The sequence below is a fragment of the Nomascus leucogenys genome, chromosome 18 (assembly GCF_006542625.1).
Source record: "Nomascus leucogenys isolate Asia chromosome 18, Asia_NLE_v1, whole genome shotgun sequence".
Lineage (NCBI taxonomy): Eukaryota > Metazoa > Chordata > Mammalia > Primates > Hylobatidae > Nomascus > Nomascus leucogenys.
The window spans coordinates 10110543-10136597 of NC_044398.1; the positions used below are offsets into that span (position 1 = coordinate 10110543).

The 26055-nt window shown below is 38.0% G+C and overlaps 1 protein-coding gene across 1 annotated transcript in view; it reads right to left on the reverse strand.

Moving 5' to 3' along the window:
• Window positions 1-26055, reverse strand: part of ANK3 (ankyrin 3) — a 366342-nt gene that overhangs the window by 52642 nt on the left and 287645 nt on the right. Inside the window, 8 exon segments of the mRNA XM_030797694.1 lie at window positions 1244-1325; window positions 2858-2884; window positions 3325-3447; window positions 4205-4330; window positions 5306-5534; window positions 5857-5953; window positions 7357-7564; window positions 8820-9031. Coding sequence (XP_030653554.1) covers window positions 1244-1325; window positions 2858-2884; window positions 3325-3447; window positions 4205-4330; window positions 5306-5534; window positions 5857-5953; window positions 7357-7564; window positions 8820-9031 — 1104 coding nt within the window.

Genomic DNA, 26055 nt, shown 5'->3' on the forward strand with positions numbered 1-26055 from the left:
AGGATTTAGACATTTCTGCTAGAGGAGAACTGAGATCTGAGGAAACATTCTTGAATGTGGTAGGTTTCTTTCATTTCTCTTATATTCTCCATTTTGTATTTAAATATTGAAACTTCTCTAACAGTCAAGGAGCTAGGCTCCAGAAGATGATGCTAAGACCATCTCAACTAAGTAGTGCAGTAGTGTCCTGCCGCAGATCTTACATGCTATGCTGTTGGCCCACAAAAACAAGACTTCAGAAAAGGTGGGAAAAGCCAAAGTTGTGACTCTTACTGGCAAATTTCCAGACCTCCTTGGACTTAAACTGTGTCAGTGGGAAACTGCTAGGATGATTCACTAATTAAAAAATAATTTTTGTATAATTTCCCCTCATTTAAAATGAGGAGAATGGTTAAAGTGGCACCAATATGTCAGTCAAATACAATGCTGAGCTCAATACTCTTAGTTCCTGCTGGTGGAGGGGGTTATCTTGAGGGCTGTAGAGATCACCAGAGGTGATGATTACAAGGATGAGGGAAGGAAAGGGAGGAGGAGGCAGACAGAAAGAGAGAGAAAATATATAAACAGATAAGAGTGAATGAATCTATATCTTAATAAGTGCATGCCAGCTAACAATGAACCAAAACAATCGTTGAGAAAAGAAAAGGGTCTAACCGGTCTAGTGAAGACCAGCCTTAGAACTGATATTTTAATAAAGGACAGGAGGAGAGGAAGTGAGAGGGAGGGAGGGAGGAAAGAAGAACTCTGTAAACAAGTGCTACCTCAAGAAGGTAAGGAAATGTGATTCTTGCAAAGTGGGAAGAAAAAGAATCGGGACTAGGATATGACAACCTATCTATACTGAGAAAAATGAGATGACAAAGTAACGTTATCATTTTTCTACCATTCCAAATATTTGAGTAATTTTTTTCATCTGAGCAATGATCTAAAGCAACATTCATATTTATCTCCTAGCATAGTTAATCAAAGTAAAAATCAAGGTTTTAAAAGAAAAGTAATAGATGTTTCTAATTTAAAAATAGTTAATGCCTTTAAAAACTGTTTTGAAGTATGAGCTAGGGGTGTTTTTACCTCACATCTTCAACTAGGTACAAAATATTACCTAGGTTGTATGATAGGGTTTTCCTGCGGGCAATTTTTCTTTTGCCATTGAGTTTCCAAATGATAAAATTTGGTTTGTATAGAAAAAATGTCTCTTCTTATGAAAATCCACATAGATTAGTAAATGTGTTAGAAAACTCACTCATTCCAGGCTCAGTCAAGTAGCTGTAGCGCTTACGTAAAGCTAAGGATGCGAAGCTCTGTCGTCTGTCTGTTTTCTCAACCTGAAAAGGAAAAAAAAAAAGACAACTCTATTTCCAACTTCCCTGTGACATCTTCAGTTTTAAAACATTTTGTAGGATGGCATGTTGATAATTTGTTTATTTTCCTTCTTAGGAAATGCTAATTTCCTACTGGGAGTTTATAGCCCCACCCCCCCGTGTCTTAACCAAAATCATCATTTGGCAAATTTAAGAGCACCAACACAGCAGACTACAGGGAAGTACAAGTGAAAGACAAGCATTACAGAGACTTCTGATGCTGAGCAGTTAACTTTCCCGGATCTGTTCATATTGAAAGCACATATATCACAAAGTACACTCACTCTATGTGAGTACATTCAAGGGAGAAAGGCACACAAAGTTTATTATTCCAATTACTGCTGGGGTTTCTGTATGTTAACAGGCATAAAGTGTAGATGAGGAGATTGAAAACAGATGAATGGTTTTGTTAGAAGTACTTTTTTTGGGGGAGTGGGCAGAGGGGGGTAGGGACGGAGTCTTGCTCTTGTCGCCCAGGCTGGAGTACAGTGGTGAGATCTTGGCTCACTGCAACCTCTGCCTCCTGGGATCAAGCAATTCTGCCTCAGCCTCCTGAGTAGATGGGATTACTAGGCACGCAGCACCACGTCCAGCTAATTTTTGTATTTTTAGTAGAGACGGGGTTTTGCCATGTTGGCTAGGCTGGTGTCGAACTCCTGACCTCAGGTGATCCCCCCCATCCCATCCCCACCTCGGCCTCCCAAAGTGCTAGGATTACAGGCGTGAGCCACCGCGCCTGGCCAGAGGTACTATTACTGCATCCTAAGGCTACTTGATTCTATTTATTACTATTGATGTGTGGGATTCAAAAATCTAATTATCATATAACTTAGAGAAACATTAGGAGACAACTTAATTGAACTATATTCTTAAAAAAATGGTCAAGATAAATTTCTTTAGTGAGAGTATCAAAGATTTATCAATAGCTAGTAAGCAAATATTTTGTATCACATACAACATAAGTTTATTTGTACAATAAAATTGCACATATTAAACATGATCTTGATTTAAATGTTATAACATGCTGGATAGTAGGATATAGTTGATAGTAAAATAGGCACATGAAACTTTCACAAAATGTCTACTTGGTGGGTTCGAAGGTAGTGCGTTATCTCAATTGACTGTTCTCGTCAGTCATAGATAGAACTTCTTGGTCCTACTCTTTCCCCCTTTCTCACTATTGTACTTGACTTGTCTAAAAAAATTTTTAATGTTTATTTATACATGCCAATCTACCATATTTAAAAATGTTTAAAGACCTTCAGTTTCTAAATCATTAGCTGAATTATAATTTTGTTGAATATATTTAAGTACTCTTAAGTACGTGTGGAAGAAGAGTGAACCATTTAAGAAAAACATATACCCTTTTACCTACTTAAGACCTGCAAAAATATAATTTATATGTTTCCCACACTTTAGCCCTCTGCAACTTCTGTCATACAGATTCAATTTCTATTCTACTTCTGATAGAATAAAAGCAGAAGTGTTTATATTACCTCATCATCTTGATCTGACTCTGTCTCCTTTTGGTTCCAAGATGCATTGCAGAGACAAGGAATATTATAATGGACAGCAGGGAAAAGAATATCAGGATATGAAAAGGACTGAGTAGGGAGCACAAATGCAAGCTGATTTAGAAAGCAAAGCAAATTAAAAAAAAAAAGCCAACAAAAAATATCAAGAACTGTACATCCATGGCAAATTAACATATGACGTTATTTGAAAGCATAAAAATCTATGCGCTACCAGCAGAAGCAAAAGCGATAAACAGAGAAGACTCCATCATACAAACTATAAGAATTTGACACCACATTAACAAGACTTAGGCAATCTACACGAGGAGACTAATACAACTTCAGTTTCAAGAGCTTTATTCATGTTACAAAGCATTCCTTAATTGCATACCAAAGGCCCACTTCTTCAAGACCGGGGAAAGACAATTTAAAGCAGTATTAAAAGATACCTTTTTATGTGCTGGCAGAGTGATATTTAAGTTGCAAACCGCTGTTTGAGGCAGTCCTTTTGTTGTCTTTGGTTCTTTCAGAAAAGACAGACGACCACAGGGCTCTTGGCTGGTGTCTCTAATCTACAAGAATTTCGGTAGTTGATGGTTATAGAATGAGACTTATCTGAGGATTTTTAACTGTATAAGAGTTAAACATGGTTGTTTTATCAAGCCCCATGAAAGGCAGGAAAGGTAAAGGGAAAAGATGATGATTACGATTATGCAGCAACCGGGGTGGTCACATCTGAACTCAACAAGAGTTAGATGCCTGATTCCTAAACGCAGGATTGTTGTGTCTGATGATCTAATCCTGACAATTCATAGTACAGTCTGAGTTATGTGCATTTTCCTTCTAACAGTTTTTTTTTTTCTGAAAACTCCAGCTTTTCCAACAGTAACAGCAAATAATAATGACAAAACAATTTTCCTATCTCTTTATGTTCTTGGAGAAAGAAGGTGATCCCTCTAGAATGTCCCTGGGCTCCACCAGAAATGAAAATGAAACTTGAATACTGAATTTGCATTTCATCCATTATTTGATTACTGAACATTAACCAGAAACAATACATTCTATTACTCTAGATTGTTTGGTTTTACAAATGTTTGCTGAAACATGAATGTTATTAAACTCTTTGAAAAATAAAGATCCTTTTTACCAATTATAAAGCTTTACTGGCTTGAAAGTATACTCTGGTAGAACCAGAACAAAATCTGACCTTATGAGTTCAGATTTGATGGGATATTTCAAATTAAATAAATCATTAAAACCTTTTATTTTTATTCTCTAAGAGTATTTTTGTCCCCATAATTCACAGATTCTCTGTTAAAGATGATTTACCTTGATGGAAAATGGCAGTCTATTTTCTTTGAAAGCATAAAAGTTAAAAACAAGTTGCTGTCCTCCTTTGGTAAGTGGGGCCAAATTTCCATAACAATCAACATAAATAGGTTTTCCTTCCAGAACCTTTTAGAGTAAAAGAAATAAACAATTTAATGTTAATCTGAGTTTGAAATATTTTGAGATTTTATGTCACATAACATTAAAAGACTGACATGTTACTATGTCACACATGTCTCTATTAGGCAGTTACTTCTGTGGTGCTATTTGCAATAAAAATAATGTTGTGTGCTTACAATTCACCAACTGTAATTGCAATCCACATCATGGACATATACAGAACAGAATTATACATTTATTTTTATTCTGGCAACTTTAAAAATATTTAAGAATGTTCCTGACATCAATCACTTATTGGTATATATTTTGAAAGCTTTTTTTTTTTTTTGGCCTGTTAGATACTTACATGCTCACTGGGTTTGAAAAAGGAAAATCATAGTAATGTGTATAAACAGTGATTCTGAAAAGTAGGTAACTCAAGTGGCCACAAGAAAATGGAGACCATAACTTAAATTCATTAGTACTATGTTTTAACCAGCTAAGACAGCCCCAAAGACACTTAAAATAATTTGAGTATTGGCCGGGCGTGGTGACTCATGTAATGCCAGCGCTTTGGGAGGCCGAGGTGGGTGGATCACGAGGTCAGGAGTTTGAGACCAGCCTGGCTAACATGGTGAAACACCATCTCTACTGAAAATACACAAAATCAGCTGGGCATGGTGGCAGGCGCCTGTAATCCCAGCTACTCGGGAGGCTGAGGCAGGAGAATTGTTTGAACCCGGGAGGCGGAGGTTGTAAGCTGAGACCGCGCCACTGCACTCCAGCCTTGGCAACAGAGCAAGCCTCCGTCTCAAAAATAAATAAATAAATAAAAATAAAAACAGAAAAAAATTTGAGTATTAATCTATATCAAATTTTTAAAAGTAAAAGTAAAATCAATAATGCACTTAGTATTTTATAGTGAGTGCTATTAATGCCACAAAATAAAACCTCATATCTGGAGTATGTAATGAAATGAACTTGTTTTTGGGAACAAGGTACCTCAATATCTTTGCTTCTTGCGACTTCCTCAAAATTCTCTTGTTGCTCTAAAGTTTTGTCCACTTTGTCATCTGTCATGCAGAAACATCGCAAGGAAGATTCTACAGGATCATTCATTTTGGCAAAAACAACAAACTTGGCCATATATGGAACACATATCAATTCTCTGTACAGTTGCGTGGCTAACCCCACAGTTTCTAAAACTTGATGGCAGTCTGCAAGCCAAAATCTGAGCAAAACAAAAAACAGAAGTATGAAAATGTGGCTATTTAAAAGCCAAATCTTAAGAAGACTCACAATTTAAAAAATCAGAATATGTAAAGGAACTAACCCAAAACATTAACTTGTTCATTTAAATAGGAAAGATGTTTTTTCCATGTATCAAACACAGAAACCCTCTGTTATTTGAGGATAATTTTGATAAGCAAATACTAAGGATTTTTTTTTTTCTCACAACAATTTTTTTTAGTATTGAACACAACAATTTTTACTTTCCAAAAGGTAATAAAAACTAATTCCTTACTGCTTTTTGGAATCCTTTATTTCCATACCTGGCTGAAACATTGGTTGTAAAGGAGACACAATCTTTTATAAACGTCAAAGGAGTTGTTCCTGTGATGTCTTCCCACTGAGCAGGCGAAGTGCCCCCTGAGAGAACAACAGCAGATATGTTGACTTTATCATGGGAGATGCTCCTTGTAAAATTTTCATCATATCCTGTTCTTCTCTCTGCATAGCCACAAACTGGCAAAACTTCAACATCTTCAGTTTAATAGTGTGTACTAAAGGTAGTTTTCCTCTCTACTCTCCTTTTATACTTTCACCAGGCTTATTGTGATTTCCTCGTAAGATGGTATTAAATTAAAAAAAAAAATTTCTTGTTTTTTTGTCTGGGTGCTAATGAATGGCTTAAACTTCGGGCAGTCACAATTTATAAGTATATTTTATAAATGCAATTTGTAAGTGCAAAGATTCATTGTTTCAGATGGATAATTAAGTCTCTTACTCTTTTTTTTTTTTTTTTGAGACGGAGTCTCGCTCTTGTTGCCAAGACTGGAGTGCAATGGTGCGATCTCGGCACGCTGCAACCTCCGCCTCCTGGGTTCAAGCGATTCTCCTGCCTCAGCCTCCCCAGTAGCTGGGATTACAGGCACTTGCCACCATGCCCAGCTAAGTTTTGTATTTTTAGTAGAGACGGGGTTTCATCATGTTGGTCAGGCTGGTCTCGAACTCCTGACCTCAGGTGATCCGCCCGCCTCGGCTTCCCAAAGTGCTGGGATTACAGGCATGAGCCACCGCGCCCAGCCTCTTACTCTTCAAAAAGGTAAGAACTACCAAAGTTAAGAAACAGCTCATTCTGTACATGGCATTCTGTATAATTAATTACCAAGGGTAAAAAGGGGCATCAGCCATTAAAATTACTCCTCGGAGAACAAAAGAAGATCAAAAACAAAACCTATCTTTAATAATCTTGGAATTGCAGTTAAAAACTGGATTAGGATAATCAAAGGATGAATTGAGCTCTAGATTCCAGGTGTTTATCACAAAATGTGTTCTTCTGAGCCCTGAATGTTTAAACTCTCGGATTACACTGTTGAGTACAGTAGGTGAGAATAACCATGTACTCAACATTTTCCTATTACTAGTCCTCTGTGGGACATGTATTTTTCCCAAAGCCCACCCAATTTCCTTGTAGTTTAAAGTATGTTGCTAAGTCCATTACCTCTGTCTAGGTCACCAAGAAATTACCTAGATTGAATCTAGAAATTACCTAGATGCTCCAGTAGGTTCAATGATACTTCTACTAATGCTAACCTTAATAGCAGGAAAGATGCTATCACTAAATTTTAAATGAGTCATGAGACCAGGATCTTGACCAGGATCTTCCCAAGAAATGATCCTTGGGAAACCAGAGATGAGGTGATGGACAAGTAAAATGTTTGGTTCTTTTATTTTCTCTTATAATGTTGGCATGGATATTTCAAAGGTTTTATGTGTTTGTACAGAATCTTTGTGAATCAATAGGAAGTACAGCAGTGACTTAACCAAACCTGTAATGCTACAGAGAAGACGCAGATTGGGTGTAGTGTCCCCTTTGTATCCATTGGATACACCTTCTCCTGAGGGCGGGGGCACCGGAATGGTCATTGTGATTGGTTTATGGAATTTCCTTCTTCTTGGTTCCACAGTGACAATTGGGCTAAATGTTGCTTTGTTTCCAAGGATCTTTTTCACAATTTCATCTGGAACAGGCTGGGCCTAGAGACAGAGAAAGGACTTTAAATGAAAGTGACTTTTTTTTTTCCCCCAATCAGGAAGTTTACTTTTTAAGTGAGAAGGAAAAAAAACAAACAGACAACCAAAAAAACCCCCTCATGTCTTTTTTAACCTTTCTTACTATTTTAGGAAAGCATGAATAAACAAAACCAAACACTGTGATAGGAACTGGTCAGTCTGAGTATTTCCCCAGTAGAACACAAATAGCACCGGCTTGCAGGAAAGAGAGGGGATCTAGTCTCATGGCATAGAAGTTTCTTATTCTAGTCCAAATTAAAGGACAATAAATGCTGAGTCCAATATATTTTAAACCTATGCAGGACATTCAGTAAAACCTCATAAAGGCAACTCAAACCCACATAAAAACTGAGGCTTTCAGAGTTAATAACAAAATGCATTCAAAATTTCAAAAGATTTCAATTCTAGTCTACTAAGCCTCTCTTCTACCATTTGGTTTCTTTTCTGTTTGGTAAAATAACTTGGTATGGGAGGCAGGAGAAGGGAGCTTCATACCCCTGAAATGTAAGGTGGTCTCGTTAGTGCTAAGTACTTATTAAAGGTCATCTCAGGACTTAAATGTGCTTGGCTCAAAACAAACAAACAAACAAAACCCAGTAACTCCATTGGGCAGAAGAGTCCAGCCTCACAAGAAGAACATGAACCTTCAGTTAAACTATTAATTACAATATTAATAACATCAATTAAGTTACTTTAGTTCATTTTCCTTATTCAATAAGGAAAAAAAGAACCAAAGTCTAGCTGAAATAAATATAAGAAAAATCTTTTGATCCAAGATTTCCAGTCAGCTTTCCAAACCAAATCAAGTTCCAATTGGTTTGGGTAAAACCCAGTATTTATGATTTACTTCAATCAAATCAAAACACTAAAGTTTGCAGGCTTCACTATAACTGATTTTTATGATGTGGCATATCATAAACCATGGCTTGGTATGTTGTTCCATATACTGAGACCAATAACCTATGATTGAAAAAATTATTTTTCATCAGAAACCAACTGAGACTTTTAAACAGAACAACCCTAAAATATGTACCTTATTTAACAAGCCAGTAAGCTAACTTTATACTTGATGCTTTTTATCTGAAATAGGTAAATGATTCCCCAAATGGCCTAATTAGCAGTATCATTAGGATGAGTTAGAATAACTCTTTCCAGAGCAAAACCTGCACTCACATGCTTTCTGCGCATACTGAGGGAAACAACTTTTTGTGAACATTACCTGGAGGCCCACTCGAATTCTTTTAGTTAGGGCACCCTCTGGGAAAGATGCTTGAACAAGGGGCACTGTGGTGCTGCTCAGAATTCCACCTTCAGGACCAATCTGGTTGCTTTCCTGCTTAATCCGGGAAACCACTGCAAAATACTGGGGGAAATCTTTTGTGATAATCCTGCAGATACGCTTCTTCCCTAACTCTTCTGGGCTATCAAGTTCTGAAAAGACAAATGAAAGAAAATGCCATGAGAATAAGCGTATCTACAACATACCTTAAGTCAAAATGATATATCTTTTTTTTTGAGATGGAGTTTTACTCTTGTTACCCAGGCTGAAGTGCGACGGCGTGATCTTGGCTCACCACAACCTCAGCCTTCTGGGTTCAAGCAATTCTCCTGCCTCAGCCTCCCAAGTAGCTGGGATTACAGGCATGCACCTCCATGCCCAGCTAATTTTGTATTTTCAGTAGAGACAGGGTTTCTCCATGTTGGCCAGGATGGTCTCGAACTTCCGACCTCCGGTGATCTGCCCGCCTCGACCTCCCAAAGTGCTGGGATTACAGACATGAGCCACTGGGCCCAGCCGATACATCATTTTAATAGTCAAAATCATTTATACTCCGTAGCCTAAACAGTTTTTATGATAAAGAGAAAATGGTAGTGACCATAAAATATTGGGTTTTGCAAAAATATTATAAAACTATTAATACAAGTATTTGTAGAAAATATTTTTACGGAGTGGGAACAAACATTTTCAAGAACTGACATTTTACCACCTGTGGATAAATTCCCAGTTTTCAAGAACAAGGGTGGGAATTTACAATAATTTGCCCCTAAGCTGCCAAAAGTAGAAATGAGTTAGGAAAAAGAAAAAAAAGTGAGGCCTCATAAGAAAATGAATAAGAACTTAAGCATGCCTGAAAGCTCCAGAACTTCATTTAAAAACCTCTTTCAAATATTTTAAAGTCATCCAAATGTTCAGCATCCTCATCACCAATTTCTTTGTGCCCACTGATGGCTCTCATGCGTGGAACTCAACCTGTCCACACACGGATACATCTTCTTCCCTCCTGTCTACCTCCAAAACTACTTTCCTCCATAGTCCTAACTCTAGGAAGGGCTTACAATCTGCTCATTCCTTCACTCTAATAGTTATGACTCAACTTCCTTAACAAATGGTCAGAGTCCAAGTCCAGTTGATTCTCTTTTGGACGTGGCTCACCCTCCTGTCACCTGGGTGTTCAGGCCCTGTTTTAGTTTGCCTAATTGCTAAGACCACCTCCCAACCAACTCACCTCTCTCACTCCAGTCCATCCAGATGTGTGTGTGTGTGTGTGTGTGTGTGTGTATGTGTGTTTCAAAGCCAAATTTTATGCATAATTCTGGTGGGCTTCATTGGAATAAATGATTAAAAATTTTTATGGCATAATAAGTGTTTGAGATTAGCAAGAGTATTTTGAAAAAGTAGGTTTGTGACGGAGAATTTATCTTATATGATATTAAGATTTACTCAGAAGTACCATAATTAAACAGTTAAACACACACATATAGAAATACAAGAATTATACGTAGGAATAGACAAATAGTTTGGGGGACAATAATAGAGAATCAAGAAATAGATTCAAGTTTAAATATGTATACTGAATATATATAAATCCATATATACTTTTATATATGTATTATGTATTTAAGTTATATTTAAATCAAGGTCATATATTTAAATTTCAAATAAGTGAGAGAAAGATTATTTATTTAAAAGATGGTATTTACATAATAGGAAATCTATTTGGAAAAACAAAGCTAAATCACATCTTATTGTATATAAATAAAAAATTCCATTTGCTTAGGAGACAACTATTTTTAAAAATTAAAATCTGGCCAGGCGTGGTGGCTCACGCCTATAATCCCAGCACACTGGGAGGCCGAGGCAGATCACGAGGTCAGGAGTTCAAGACCAGCCTGGCCAACGTGGTGAAATCCCATCTCTACTAAAAAGTACAAAATTTAGCTGGGTGTGGTGGCATGCGCCTGTAATCCTAGCTACTTGGGGTGCTGAGACAGGAGAATTACTTGAACCTGGGAGGCGAAGGTTGCAGTGAGCCGAGATCATGCCACTCACTCCATCCTGGGCAACAGAGTGAGACTCCATTTCCAAAAAAAAAATTAAAATCTTACCAAAAAACTCAGGAAAATATGGTTTAGCTTTAGTTAGGGGAAACTTTCCTATACAAAACTGGAAACCCACAAGCCTAAAAGCATAATATAAAAGGTAATATATTTGACTACATAAAAATGTAAAGATTTCCATGGCAAAAAGAGTAAACTTGAAAAGCAAAAAGTAGACTGGAAAAATAGCCACATCTGACAAGTAAAAGATTAATATGCTCAATACCAAATGTATTAATAATAGGATGGCAGATAAGTCAATAGACGATAGGAAAATATTATAAACAGGCAATTCACAGAAGCTGAAAAATGGTCAATAAAACACAATGTTCAAACTGGATAATTTACATGGAAATGCCAATTAGAATGAGATACTATCTCCCTCCACACCCACTTCTTGGATTAGCTAAAATTAAACACTAATCACATCTTGTTATCAGAGAAAAATTAAGGGAAACAAGTGCTTTCATTATTGCAAGTGGGTATGAACGGCAATAATCTTTTAACAGTGTAACTGGGCATCATCTATTCAAATTGAAAACGCACCTACCCTGGACCCAGCAATACCATTTACTGACATCTTTTTTTTTTTCCTTTTTTTTTTTTTAGACAGATCTCATCGTGTCGCCCACGAGTGCAATGGCACGATCTCGGCTCATTGCAACCTCTGCCTTCCCAGTTCTAGTGATTCTCCTGCCTCGGCCTCCCGAATAGCTGGGATTACAGGCACACGCCACCATGCCCAGCTCATTTTTGTATTTTTAGTAGAGACGGGGTTTCACCATGTTGGCCAGCCTGATCTCAAACTCCTGACTTCAGGTGATCCCCCAAACCTTGGCCCCCCAAAGTGTTGGGATTACAGGCATGAGCCACAGCACCCGGCAGCATTGCTTATAAAGACTAAAGCTTGAAAGAACTTGCATCTCTATGAATAAGGGAATGGTTACATAAGTAACAGTTTACCCATATCCTAGACATTCCTGCGCTTAGTAAACAGAATGATTCCAATTCATTTATTTACCAAGTTTTTACTGAGGGACCACCATGTAGAGCACTGATCTAGTCACTGGGGATAGGGTAGAGAGGAAATTAAAGTCACTCTCACATGAAAATTTTATTCTAATAGGGGATAAAGAGGGGTAGATACATCACTAAACAAATATGAAGAAAAAATAAATCAAAGTGAGGGACTAGAATGTGACCAGGGAGGGTGGGGGTGGGAGGAGAGGTTCTCATTTGAACAGGATGATTTGAGATGTGACACTAGAGGGTAGACTGGAGGGAAGGGAGGAAGGGAGGGAGCCAGGCAAACAGCGAATGCCCTGTATAACCTGCGGAAATTGCTGTACACCTGAGCAAGATGCACAGCAATGTGCACAGGATGATCCTTTATAGGGGAAAATGTAATCTGCACATTTTTTTTTTTTTTTTTTTTTTTTTTTTGAGATGGAGTTTCGCTCTATCGCCAGGCTGGAGTGCAGTGGCACAATCTCGACTCACTGCAAGCTCTGCCTCCCGGGTTCAAGCGATTCTCCTGCCTCAGCCTCCCGAGTAGCTGGGACTACAGGCGTGCACCACCATGCCCAGCTAATTTTCGTACTTTTAGTAGAGATGGGGTTTCACCATGTTGGCCAGGATGGTCTCGATCTCTTGACCTCGTGATCCGCCCATCTCAGCCTCTCAAAGTGCTGGGATTACAGGCGTGAGCCACCGCGCCAGGCTACGTTTGTATATTTTTATAAGAAATATGTAGAAGAAACATTCTAGGCTGTTGGCAATGGTTACCTCAGAGGAACAGGAAATGGAATTGGGGAGGGAAGATGAGAAGAGGGTAGGGAACAAGGAGTATTACCCTTGGGTTGATATAGCTGTGCTTGTTTTACCTATTAACAAAATAAAGGAAAAATTCACAAACTTTGGGGGATGGGGGGTTGTTCTGTTGTTCATTACTCCTATAGGCCTCTTTTCAGACCTCAGATACACACTGCACATGTCCCCCTGTCCCTTCACTATTAACATTTCTGCCTCCTTTATCAGATATGTGAGGCTGAGATTATGGCTTATTTCAAACAGAAACTTATAGAATGACAAAATGAATGATTAGGTAATTGAATCAATACATCTTTTCATTTTATGGATCGACCACTAAACTCTGAGATGGGAGGATCAAATTATCACTAGGAGAGAAACAGGGTCCAACCCAGATTTAAAAAATGAGCCACCAACAGAACTTTTATTATCAAACATTGATTTCCCAAATGGAACAATGACTATAGAACTATTTTCTCCTTTAATTAAAAATGGTAACTATTAGAAAAAAAAGGAACTGCAATTTTACTCCTTTTTGCCTCCTCAAGTATCTTCTTCTCTGTAAACCTAAACACTGAAATCCTAGTGTAGGAAAAGAAAAGAAAACAAATAATTTTGTTTTGTTTTGTTTTGAAACAGTCTCACTCTGTTGGCCAGGCTGGAGTGCAGGGGCATGATCTCAGCTCACTGCAACCTCCGCCTCCTGGGCTCAAGCAATGCTTCTGTCTCAGCCTCCCAAGTAGCTGTGATTACAGGCGTGTGCCACCACGCCCAGCTAATTTTTGTATTTTTAGTAGAGACAGGGTTTCACCATGTTGGCCAGGCTGGTCTCAGACTCCTGACCTCAGGCAATCCGGCTGCCTTGGCCTCCCAAAGTGCCGGGATTACAGGCGTGAGCCACTACGCCCGGCCAGAATTTTTAAAAAGAAAGTTTTCCTACAGAAAAATAGGAAAGAATCAAACAGTTTGCTTAGGAGAATATTCTGGGGGAGTTTTCACCTATTCAATGTAACTGAAAGGAGATAAACATTTTCCATAGAAAGCAAATATATCTCCCTCTCCATGATTTGGCTTACTTAAGAGAGTGAATTCCTCAAGTTCATAACTCATGCTGCAACTGAGAAAGTTCTGATTATCTGTTTAAATTGCTATACAACAACAGATCATCAGCAGCTAAGCAGATATTTTTTCACTTCAGCCACAAAGATGTCATTATGTTCTCCTTCAAAATGGCTCAGGACTCCTTATGGTGCTAGCAATTTAAGAAGACATGATCATGAAATTACATCCTTCAAATGGGGCAGATTTCCTAATTCTGCTTATAACAAGCTGTGTATCCTGTGAGTATGAAATTTACTTGAGATCAGTCTAGACCCACCAGAGGAACTGAGGCATCTTTTGGGGAACTGGCAGTATTATACACTTCTTAGCTATTTTTGTGTGTGAGAGAGTTCTGGGTATATGTGCACACATTTGTGAGGATTAAAAGTAGAAAGAAACAGCTATAACACCCCTGAAAACGATGATAGCACTGAATTGAGAATTGCCACTTTGCGTAATAGAGGCAGGCTGACCACACTTAAGCTATACTCTATCACCTTTGATAAGGCATTAAAGCCACCCCAAATATAAAGTGAACATGTACATTTCAGATGCAGCAGAGAAGTTGTAAGTGGAAATGCTCAGATTTCTAACTATATAAACAGAGAAGCTCCCAGGAGAAGCTGATCAGTACCCTCCACTTTCAACTTCTGACATATTTTATAATTTCCTAGCAGCTCAGGGACCCTCTGTGTTGTGTCTATTTTTTTTTCAAAGCTTTTAGCAATTCTTTTGACACCATTAAAACTTGCATGGTTATTGACCTTCAATGTACATTTTAACAGTATTTTGAAGATAAGCCCCAACTCAAAGACACAACTAATGTGGGAATTTCAGGCATTGCTGTAGGCAAGGGGGACATTTAGTGTCTCCATGTACTATTCCTTAAATAGAATCACATGCACTGCCTTCTTCAACACTCAGATTTCGAGGTGTCTACATGATGAAATGGAGAAAGAGTATTCTATTTTTTCTTTTTTTTTTTTTTTTTAGATAGGGTCTCACTCACTCTGTTGCTTAGGATAGAGTGCAGTGGTATGATCTCTGCTCACTACAATTTCCACCTCCCGGATTCAAGCAGTTCTCCTGTCTCAGCCTCCCAAGTAGCTGGGATTACAGCCGTGCGCTACCACGCCCAGCTAATTTTTGTATATTTAGTAGAGATGGGGTTTCACAATGTTGGCCAAGCTGGTATTGAACTCTGGAGCTCAACTGATGTGCCCGCCTCGGCCTCCCAAAGTTCTGGGATTACAGGCATGAGCCGTGAAAACCATGCCCAGCCCTCTCTGGTTTCTTATAACCAGGTTTCATCCTGTTTGTGTGCTTAAGATATTTATGAGATTTTTTTTCCCTAAGAATAAAAGCCAAGAAAAATACAAAAATATACAAAAAGTATTACTTAAATATTGTTTTGTAAAGAAAGGCATAATCTCTTCAAGGGCTGCAGTTGACGGCTAGGCTATGAAATTCTAGGATATTGCATAAATCAAAAAAAAAATGACATAGATAGTAGGTAAGTGTGAAAAGGCAAAAGGAGGAGGTAAAGCCATCAGTAATGTCACTACAGAATTCTTAGGATCTGAAAATTTTTTACCTGACCATTAATAGGATTAGCATTAATAAATATTATATGTAAATGAAACACTAGATAACATTTTAATGTGTTAACACATTCAACTCAAACCTGCTTTTTCCCTGTTTCTTGCTTTTAAAAAAGGAAAGTGAAATACAAAACGAAATATCCTTAGCTCAGTGCTGGAAAAGAGAGAACTAAATCCGCAGGCAGCTGGAGAGAGGCTCCAAGGGGGAAGGAGGCAAGGACCCTCCACACTCAGCTAACTCTCACACCCTGACTGTGGCCGCATTGCTCGGCATCATGAGTACCTTCCCCTGAGGCTTTTGAGTCTAATAAAATTATTAGTTGTTTTAAAAATTAGGTGTTCTTTTCATAAAGAGCAAGGTAGTCATAGTTAAACTATATTAAATTAAATGATGTTTGATATTGAGACCTGGCACACGGCAGGTGCTAAACAAGCATCTACCGAAGAAATCAACTGAGAATCAATGAGACTCAGACACTTTTCATATCAAACAACTGTACAGTTCTTTAAGTCTTGCTATAAAATATACTTACTAGTAGAGACTGGTTATTGTTTGTTCTTTTAGATTTATTATATTATTTTATTAGGTATCCGGTTTCACTTTGTCACTTTGGCTGGAATGCAGTGGTATGATCATAGCTCATTCCAGCCTTGAACTTCTGGGCTCCAGCAATCCTCCCACTTCAGCCTCCTCAGTAGCTGACACTACAGATTGTACCTCACCACGCCCTGCTAATTTCTAAACTTTTTTTGTAGAGACTGGCCTTTGCTATATTGCCCAGGCTGGTCTTGAACTCCTGGCCTCAAGCAATCCTCTGCCTCAACCTCTCAAAGTATTTGGGTTACAGGCATGAGCTGCTGTGCCTGGCCTAGTTTTATTTTTATTAAAAAAAATGCATGTGAAAAAGTCGTTCTAATCTTCCTACTTTTTAATCCACAGTGAAATCTATTATGTCCATGTGTTTATAACTCAAATTACTGTTTACTTAACATTTATACAAAATGAGTTTAACTTTCATGAGAATATAAAACTCCTTCTGGAAGTTTTGTATTACATATTTTAAAAGTCCACCTGAGGCTGGGTACAGTGGCTCTTGCCTGTAATCCCAGCATTTTGGGAGGCTGGGGTGGGTGGATCACCTGAGATCAGGAGTTCAAGACCAGTGTGGCCAACAGGGTGAAACCCGGTCTACTAAAAATACAAAAATTAGCCAGGTGTGTGTCGGTGGGTGCCTGTAATCCCAGCTATCGGGAGGCTGAGGCAGGAGAATCACTAGAACCCAGGAGGTGGCGATTGCAGTGAGCCAAGATCATGCCATTGCACTCCATCCAGCCTGGGTGACAGAGTGAGACTCCATCTCAAAAATAAAGAAAGAAATAAAATTAAGATAAAAGTATATCAGAGAAGTCACATTTCCAGACAAATAGTAATAAAGCCTGATAATGTAAAAATGAACAGTGCCAATATTCTTTCTGTGATTGAACTTATATATATTTAGATTTTAAAAACGGTCCTTACTAATTAGGTCAAAGAAGCAGCAATAATTACTAAGAATCTTTTGTTTTGTCCCATCCTATACATTACAGAAAAAAGCTCGACAAAATAATCTGCTGCACAAATGCAATGCCTCTATCACATTCACATCTGCAGAGTTCCTAGCACCTAATGCAATATTCTCCAACCTGGCCAGTTTGCAAGAAACAATCGTACTACATGTTAGTACCACAGATTGCTGGGCTTCTGACTAGGCAGACCTGGGGTGAAACCTAAAAATCAGTTTTCACACTCTACCCAGGTGACTTTTTGACACATTTGAAAAAGTAATGTCTTGATAGACTCTCATCCTGTACTTTGTCTTAAAAATTCAGAACCCAAATTGTTAAAAACATGACAACAGGACCCTATAAAAAATAAGAACGGTTTAATATGAGAAGAAAAGCTTATTGGCAAAAATAAATATTCATTACTTTTATATGGTTTTGTTTTTTAAAAGGATATTCTAAATAACTCCACGGCTACAGAATTGAGGGAGAAAATGGCATAAGTTGCTGTAAGGTAAACAATAGAACATAAACATAAGAGCTTCTTACCTTTCAGGGTGATTCATAATGCCATAGACCTATGAAAAGACCCTGAAATTCCTCTCTCCTCTCTCTTTTCAAAATCTGTTACTAAATTCTCACATACAAAAAGAGGATTAAAGGGAAAAGAGAAGTGAGTTCTGAAATAGGCAGTTTTGGCCAGGAGGAAGATTGAACTTTACACTTACTGAAGGTCTATTTTGTGTCAGGTCAACTATCATTTGACCCACGCAGCATTTTGGTAAAATAGGTGTCTGAACTTCAGAGAGGTTAAGTGACTTGTCCAGATGGATTTAGCTCGTCAGTTTTAGAGCTTAGAACCTAGGTCTAGGAAAGGGGCGTCGGGAAGAGATGAAGTCACACAGACATGGACTTCAACCACTCTTTAACAATGTCTTTGCAGACTGCCTGACACATGAGTGGTGGTCGATAAATGGATGAGTAATGAATAGATTTGCAAATGCTGTGGTGGAAAAGGTGACCTGACTTCTCATTGACCCATCTAAGCAGCAGGCCTGATTATAGAGCCACTAATGTTCTATAGCCTTCTTGCCTCATAGATAAATGATAAATTTCTTAAGCACCTTGTAACTCAGTTTATTTGTAAAAGGTGGGACAGCATTCTCTGTGACTGAGGTTTTGTTACAAACAATAAGAATCGTAAAATGCTTTGCAAATATAAATGGTTATGGACACCATAAATAACATGACTGAAATCATGTTCTGACTAAATGGGTTACTCTTAACGCTTTCAAATGACCATCTTGATTAGTTTTTGCCTCACTCTCACGGGCACACAATTAAATGTCTCGATTACTTGGTTAAACGGGGACAGAGCTCTGTTTCCTACATCAATTTAGATTTCAAAGGCTATTTGTGACCTGGTCAGGGTGGAGTGTGAATAGTCCATGGAAGAAATACAAATTGGCCTCAAGGTTTCCCAAAGGATGATTTTTGTATCAGGGTTAATTTCTAGTCAGGTGCAGGCTTTTCTCAGCTCCTCTAACAATGGGGTATTTGATATTGAGAGGTGAAAAAGCAAAGGGTTTTTAGAATGTCAGATTTCAAAAAGCAAGTTATGGGGTCTGTGGAAAGTCACTGTAGACAGGTGCCCAGGGTTGAAATCGAGCTCTATAGTCAGCGCACCTGGACCTCAGGCACGTTCCTGAACTTCTCTGAGCCATATGTTCCTCATCTATGTGATTAGGATGAGCAGTTTCCTCTGGGATGGATATGACCAAAAAAAGACAGAAAACCACCCAGCACAATTCTGTTCACATAATAACTTAGAAGAGTTATATATTCTTTTCGAGGTCACCCAGCTTTTGAGGGCAGCCAGAGAGTCAATCTGTAGCAGATCTAAGGGAATACACAAGTTAGATTTTAAAAATAATTCTCTACAAAGTGTAAATCTGAATTGCTATCATTTCCATTTCATTCCATTAAAAAATCACCAATTACTGAAGAGTAAATATCAAATAAGTTGGGAGAAATGAAGAAAATAAAAAATAAATCTATAATATTCAACTCTAGTTATAGAATATGTAGAACAACATAGCATTTGTAATATATTTACTGAACTAGTTTAGAAAACTACAGGCATTTATCCCACTGGAATTAAAGTTCAGCTCCATCAAAATACGCAACTTTCATAATAAGCTCACATAAGATGTTATAGGAAAAAATCCTCAAATGATAAAACTTGATCCTTCTTCCTTGAAGTAAACATCAGAGAGATCTTTTCAATGTCTTCAAAAACATTTACTTTAAAATAATTATAAATTCATGGGGCATGGCAAAGATAGTACGAAAGGCTCCATGCACCTTTTATAATTTTAGTGTTTAACTCATATTCTTATTCAATTCTGTCATCTGCTTTATATATATTTGAGTCAGCATTATTTCACATCTTTATTCAGGGCAGAGATCCTCTTTGTTGTTTAGATTTGCATGTGTAATAAGTGCTGATGATGCAGAATGTCTGGAAAAAATGATATACCTACTTGTTTTTCCCTCCAGTTTTAGCAGTCTATTAATATAATTTCTGACAATCATATATTTTTAAAGCTATTTTTAGAAGATTAATTTTTAATCATTATGTGCTCATGAGATATTACTTTAAAAATCAGGGAGAAATGTGACTATTTTTTGAACTCTACCTTCAGTGTTGACATTTAAGATTACTTTGTACTCTGTGTGTAGAATGACTATAACTTGCCCCAGAGCCTTCCCCAGGCCCCAGACTTCCTCTCCCCATTTGGTGTAGCCTCCCTTCTTCCAGAAAGTTTTTCTCTCTCTTGGGTATGGGTCACTGGATTGAGAAAAAGTGTCACCAACAGGGGGGCATATGCCTGACACAAGTCATTCATTTCTCCATTCATTCAACAGACTGTGATGAAGTGACAATTCTGTATCAAGAGTTGTTATATGCAGTGGGCATAATGGCTGTCAATAAGTCAGAGGTGGTCTCTGCCCTCTTGGACTTTTGCAGTGCACCAAGGAAGATATCAAAGTTCAAAGTTGCAGTTATGGTGCTGTGGGTGCATTTACCAGTTTGATCTGAGTCTGGGGTTTAGGGAGGGCTTCCTGGAGGAAGAGAAGTAGGGGATGTCTGGCCACGTTGGAATAATCTAAGGTTTTCTTCCATGACTCCAGATTAAGAGACTTACATTTGTTTACTTTTCCATTTGTGCAAATAAAAACATGGTTTCATGCAATTAGTCCCCATATGTCACTTTTTTCACCCCATCGTTTAAGCCATTACTGTTACATCTAAGGGAAAAATCAATTAATATGATTCTATCTTCAAAATCCAGGATCATAAACAGTGTCTTAAACACCATGAATCAATAACCTCGCATGAGCAGCAAATACAGAACACGCTAAACTCCAAAAGCTTAGACCCGCAGTTTCTGGCACACTGGTCTCTCTGTTCACATCAACACTAAAGGTAGTGGAGGCTGATGTCCAACCTCTTGGACCTGCTTCACTGCCCTCAGAGGGCTAAAAGCTCTACTGTGCCTGATATGTGGGGTGGGGGGCAGGATGGCTGATGTCACTATTTTGATCCACTAATGTTTCAAAAAGACATGTAATTTCTGGCAAATCCATATACACAAATGCATTCAAAACTTGTCCTTACTAATGCTTATTTGCTTTGTCCTAATTTTCATTTCTAAACTAGAATTTTTATTTCTACTAGTTTGGGGGGCTGTTCTGCTACAGTTTCCTTTCCTTTACAACATGATGGACATCATTCAATTGATTTAAAATGCCAGTTTATGGCAACAGGCTGAAAGTCAGTATTTTACTATGGTTTTTTCTTTTTTTTGCACCCCAATCACAATCCTGATTTGGTTAAATTCCATTTCTATTCTCTCCTTGGGAATTTTTTCAAAACTGTTATAGATTTCTCCAGCAGATGGTGCTGTGCACAACGTAAAGCTACATATTTCACATCGGTGCTCAACTGCTTCTACAATGACTTGACACTACTGGTCTCAGGGCAAAAACAATTAAATTATATTGAAATGAACCCAAGTGGCAACTTCGGAGAAGTCTGTTTTCTAAGATATTGTTTATGTAGTCAGATAGTAAATTTACAAAATTTTCTGTTACACAGCAAGTACCAATTTCCCTTTCCTGTTTACAATAAAATAATAGTGTAATTATTCAATCTAAAATGTATTATCTTAAAAACTTCATTTGCTCTCATTTGAGAGTTCAGCAATGACAAGAAAATATGTTCCTAGCATTGTAAAATTGTTTGGGGGAACTTCAGCAACATTTTGTTCCAAGACAGTGATTGGGATTTTTAAATAATGGCATAATTCATATATACTCAAAGCCTTCTGTGTCATACTTAGGTAGCAACAATTTTTGTGTTAAAACAAAATAGATACGTAAAACAAAGCATACACACTGTCCAGAGAGGCACTGCCCAGTAAAAATAAAACGTAAACTGGATATGTAATTTTAAATTTCCCATAGCCACACTAAAAAATAAAAATAAGCAGGTGAAATTAATTTTTTATTTCTTTTTTAGAGATGAAGTCTACATTGCCCAGGCTGAGCTCCTGAAATCCTGACCTCAAGCAATCCTCCCACCTCAGCCTCCTGAGTAGCTGGGATTATAGGCACATTTTATTTAGATTAATATATCCAAAATATTACCATTTCAATGTGTAACCAATGTAAAAATTAATAATGAGATATGTATTTGGAGGAGGGTGCTCATCCTCATGTATCTGGTGTATTTTACATTTGCAGCATGTTTCCATTTGTACTAATTTTATTTCAAGTGCTCTGTTGCTCCCTGGAGCTAGTGGCTACTATATGGGACAGGGCAGGACTAGAACATTTCTGGAGCTTTTGATTTGTAAATTAAGGACCTCTTCTACTAGAAAATGCTTCCAGATCCAAGATAACAGCAAACTAAAAACACTCTTTGGGGTCTGACTTTGGAGATGTAATTTTAAACATGTTTAATTCAACTTTGTGAGTTTAATTAAAGTAAGGTTTTCATTAAACTTAAAAAGTGAATTCAGTTCGCTGCGTTATAATTTGGCGGGAGGAATGAATGTTTGTTTTCTCTTTGCAGCATCTTTTTCTCGGCTGAGAAAACAAAAATTGACAAAGACTAGAACAAGATCTATGTCTGCTGCCAAAGTTAAGAGCTGTTCTTGTTGCATGATACCTTAGTGGTGATGGCAGGTTCTTCACACCCAGACCAACTGTCCTTTCTGTGATTCTAGCCTCTTCAATAGACCTTTGCTAATACACCTACTTCGTTAGCAAAACCACTGATATTTTAGTCCCTGGGCTTGCTGGTGATAAGGAGTAACTTTTAATTCCCCCTTATTTTGCAGCTACAGTTCTTCCTGAATATATACCGTATTGTGTCATACAAAGAAACTAAGAGGTGTCTTCATTAGTAATGGAAAACTTAAATACCAGCTGACATATATGTGGCTCTTTTGTTCTACACAAAGCACTTTCACAGGCATCATTCATTTGAGAGCATACAGAGGCAAAGGAGCAGTGCAGAGAGACAACTAGGTGTGGAGTCAGAAGTCCAGGTTTTGGAAGAGACTAAATCTATTTACTGTTTCCCAGCTGGGTGGTGCCAATGTTGAGGGTGTGTCACCACAGTCAACCATGACCATGGCTTTTACTAGCTGATGTAGTGTCTTCGTACGATCTGGAAAAGGGTGCCCACTTGGGGTGTACACAACCTTGTAGGTACACAGCTTGGCAACTGGATAGCAGCTTTGAGCAAATTAGAAAAAAGTACCCCTATGTCTTACAGGCCAGTGTCAGGGCAGATGGCTTGACAGGTGAAAAGGGCAGGATTTCAGACCCCATTTGCTCTCCTGCACAACTTACGTGGCAGTTGTGACTATGACTAAACACTGATTGAGTGATTCTCATATATCAGGCATCAAGCTAGGAACTTTACATATATTAGCTCATCTATTCCCTATTAGTTCACTATTAGACATCCTCACTTTACACATTTAAACCAAGGCTCAGAGATTGAGTGCTTCATTACAGTCACACAACGAGTAAGTGGTGGAGCTAAGATGAGAAGTCTAGTCTATGTAACTTCCATAAATCATGATCCCAACCACCACATTACATGGGGCAAATTATCCTGCTCCTTAAACTTCTTTCCCAGGAGTTATTCTAACAGTTAAATTTGATTGTGTACATGGAAAGGCTTCACACATTTTAACACACTATAGGAACATAAACTGATCTTTACAATTGTGTTAATAAAAATCAGTGATCAGAATATTTGCTAAGATGATTTTTAAATACTTGAGTTTTAAGATTTTCAGAGAACCTACAACAGGACTGGTTATAAAAGTAGCAAGTAGATTGGTTATAAAGTAGCACATAGAATTCATCTATGGAGAAGGGGGTTGAAAAAGTAAACATTTATAACAAGACAGGCATTATCAAGGGTCACTTGCCACAGATGACAGATAAATTTTAATTGTTATGAAATTAATACGTTATATTAAATAATGGTAAGACTATTTATTTTTTTTTTCTGAGACAAAGTCTTGCTGTCATCAGGCTGGAGTGCTATGGCATGATCTCGGCTCACTGCAACCTCCGCCTCCCGGGTTCAAGTGATTCTCTTGCCTCAGCCTCCCAAGTAGCTGGGACTACAAGCACATACCACCATGCCCAGCTAATTTTTGTATTTTTAGTAGAGACGGGGGTTTCACCATGTTGGCCAGGATGGTCTCGATCTCTTGACTTCGTGATCCACTTGCCTCGGCCTCCCAAAGTGCTGGGATTACAGGCGTGAACCACTGCACCCAGCCTATTTGTCTTTTTTAAGGAAACTTTGAGTGACCTGGTCACTGGTTTAATTCAGGAACTATTTTTATCTTGTTAATTAACAGTTAACTAACAGCAAAATGGGAGGGGAACAGAGAGGATAAAAGAACATAAAAAACATGAAACCTCCTAAACTGTGCTTATGCTTCTCTCTGAACTAGAACTTTGAACAGTTGTACCTTCAAGAAAAAAGTTGGCTTTTTAAAAAGACAGATTTGGGTTTTTTTTTGGCTGGTCTGCTTTTGAAGAGAGGAAAGTTCTGGAAAGAAAGAAGTGTCTTTCGGGATATGAAAAGAGTGGCGAGAAGGGCTCGAGTTTGGCATACAATTTGATTAATTGAGCTTCAATTATAAAATGTGTGTAGTGGTTGCTTCATTACTATTAAGTTTAATACATGAAGAAAACCTGTGCCTTGAAAATTCCATCCTCAGTTTTGCTCTAGTGGCCTCCAGTGCTTGATTCTTTAAGCCTGGAAGTATTTGCATTTCCTTTGAATTGTCTAAAATGGAACCAAAGTTTATCTGGTCTTTAAAAATGTGGCAAGGAAATGCTATCCAGTTTTTCCAAAATAACACATAGAATCCAAGACAGAAGATTATAACATTGTTTCTTTACACCTTGGAATACTATGCAGCCATAAAAAAGAATGAAATCCTGTCTTTTGCAGGAACATGGATGCAGCTGGAGGCCATTATCCTTAGCAAACTAATGCAAGAACAGAAAACCAAATACTGCATATTCTCACTTATAAGTGGGAGCTAAATGAGAACTCGTGGACACAAAGACAACAGACACTGGGGCCTACTTGAAGGTAAAGGGTGGGAGGAGGGAGAGGATCACAAAAAATAATGAGTAGGTAACTAGGCTTTGAATGTGGGTGAAAGAATAATCTGTATAATAAACACCTGCAACACGAATTTACCTATATAACAAACCTACAAGTGTAGGTTTGAGTTTAGCACTCAATCTCTCTGAGCCTTAGTTTAGGCTGAGGGAGGAGAATTGCTTGAACCCAGGAGACAGACGTTGCAGTGAGCTGAGATTGTGCCACGGCACTCCAGCCTGGGTGACAGAGTGAGACTCCATCTCAAAAGAAAGAAAAGCAAAGAAGTAGACCTACATTTGGACCCCAGCCTTACACTCAGTGGAATAACCTTAGATATGTTACTTGACATCTCTGAACTTCAGTTTCCTTATAAGTGGAATTAAAACCACCTGATTAGCACCCTTATAAGTAAAGTGGAATTAAAACCACCTGATTTGCAGTGCTATCTTTTTAAATTTTTTCACATATGAAGGCATCTATCAGTGCTTCATGAATGCTAGACACTCAACAATTACTATTTTCCCTCTACCTTGCTGTAAAGAGATCTTTAAATTCATGGTTGGTGGTGATTGTGTCTTATACCAAACCTTTGGCATGACAATTTTTTCTATAGAACAAATATAATGGTGATAATAACTCACAATTATCAAGGGCTTACAACATAACAAGGACTGTATTTCATATGTGCCTCACATAATTATTTTATTTATTCTCAACAATAACCATAGGAAGTTAGGAAGGTAATCTCCATTTTGCAGAAGAAACACAGGCTCACAGAGTTCAACAAATTTGCCCAAGGTCATTCCTCAAGTACTCTACGGTTCACTTCGCTCCTTTGTTCACACCTTGAAACCCACTGGAGACTATGCTGAGTGCATTCCAAAAGTCAGTGAACTGAAAAAGAGTGGATCTTATGGAATATGAATTATATCTCTAATAAAGCTGTTATTTAAATAATTCCTGGATTTGGAGAGATTAGGAAGTGAGTGTAAAGGAAGAATTAGCTCTGATATTTTTCTCTCAGCCTCAGACGTTACGGTGAGCCTGTTCTCTATTTTTTTTTTTTTTTAAATTTTTCAAGGAAAACTCTGCGTCAAACACCTATTCTCAAAACCAGACTATTCCCAATGTCTACTAAGAAAAATTGCTCTGGTTCGTAGGGTCAGACAGCCTGAAGAAGTTGTGTATGAAAAAGTGACATACTCAGATATATACCAGTCTTACTAGGTCAAAGAATGAGACATGGAAACACCACAGACTCCAATTACTACCCTGAAACATTTTTTAAAGACTAATTATGGCCCAAG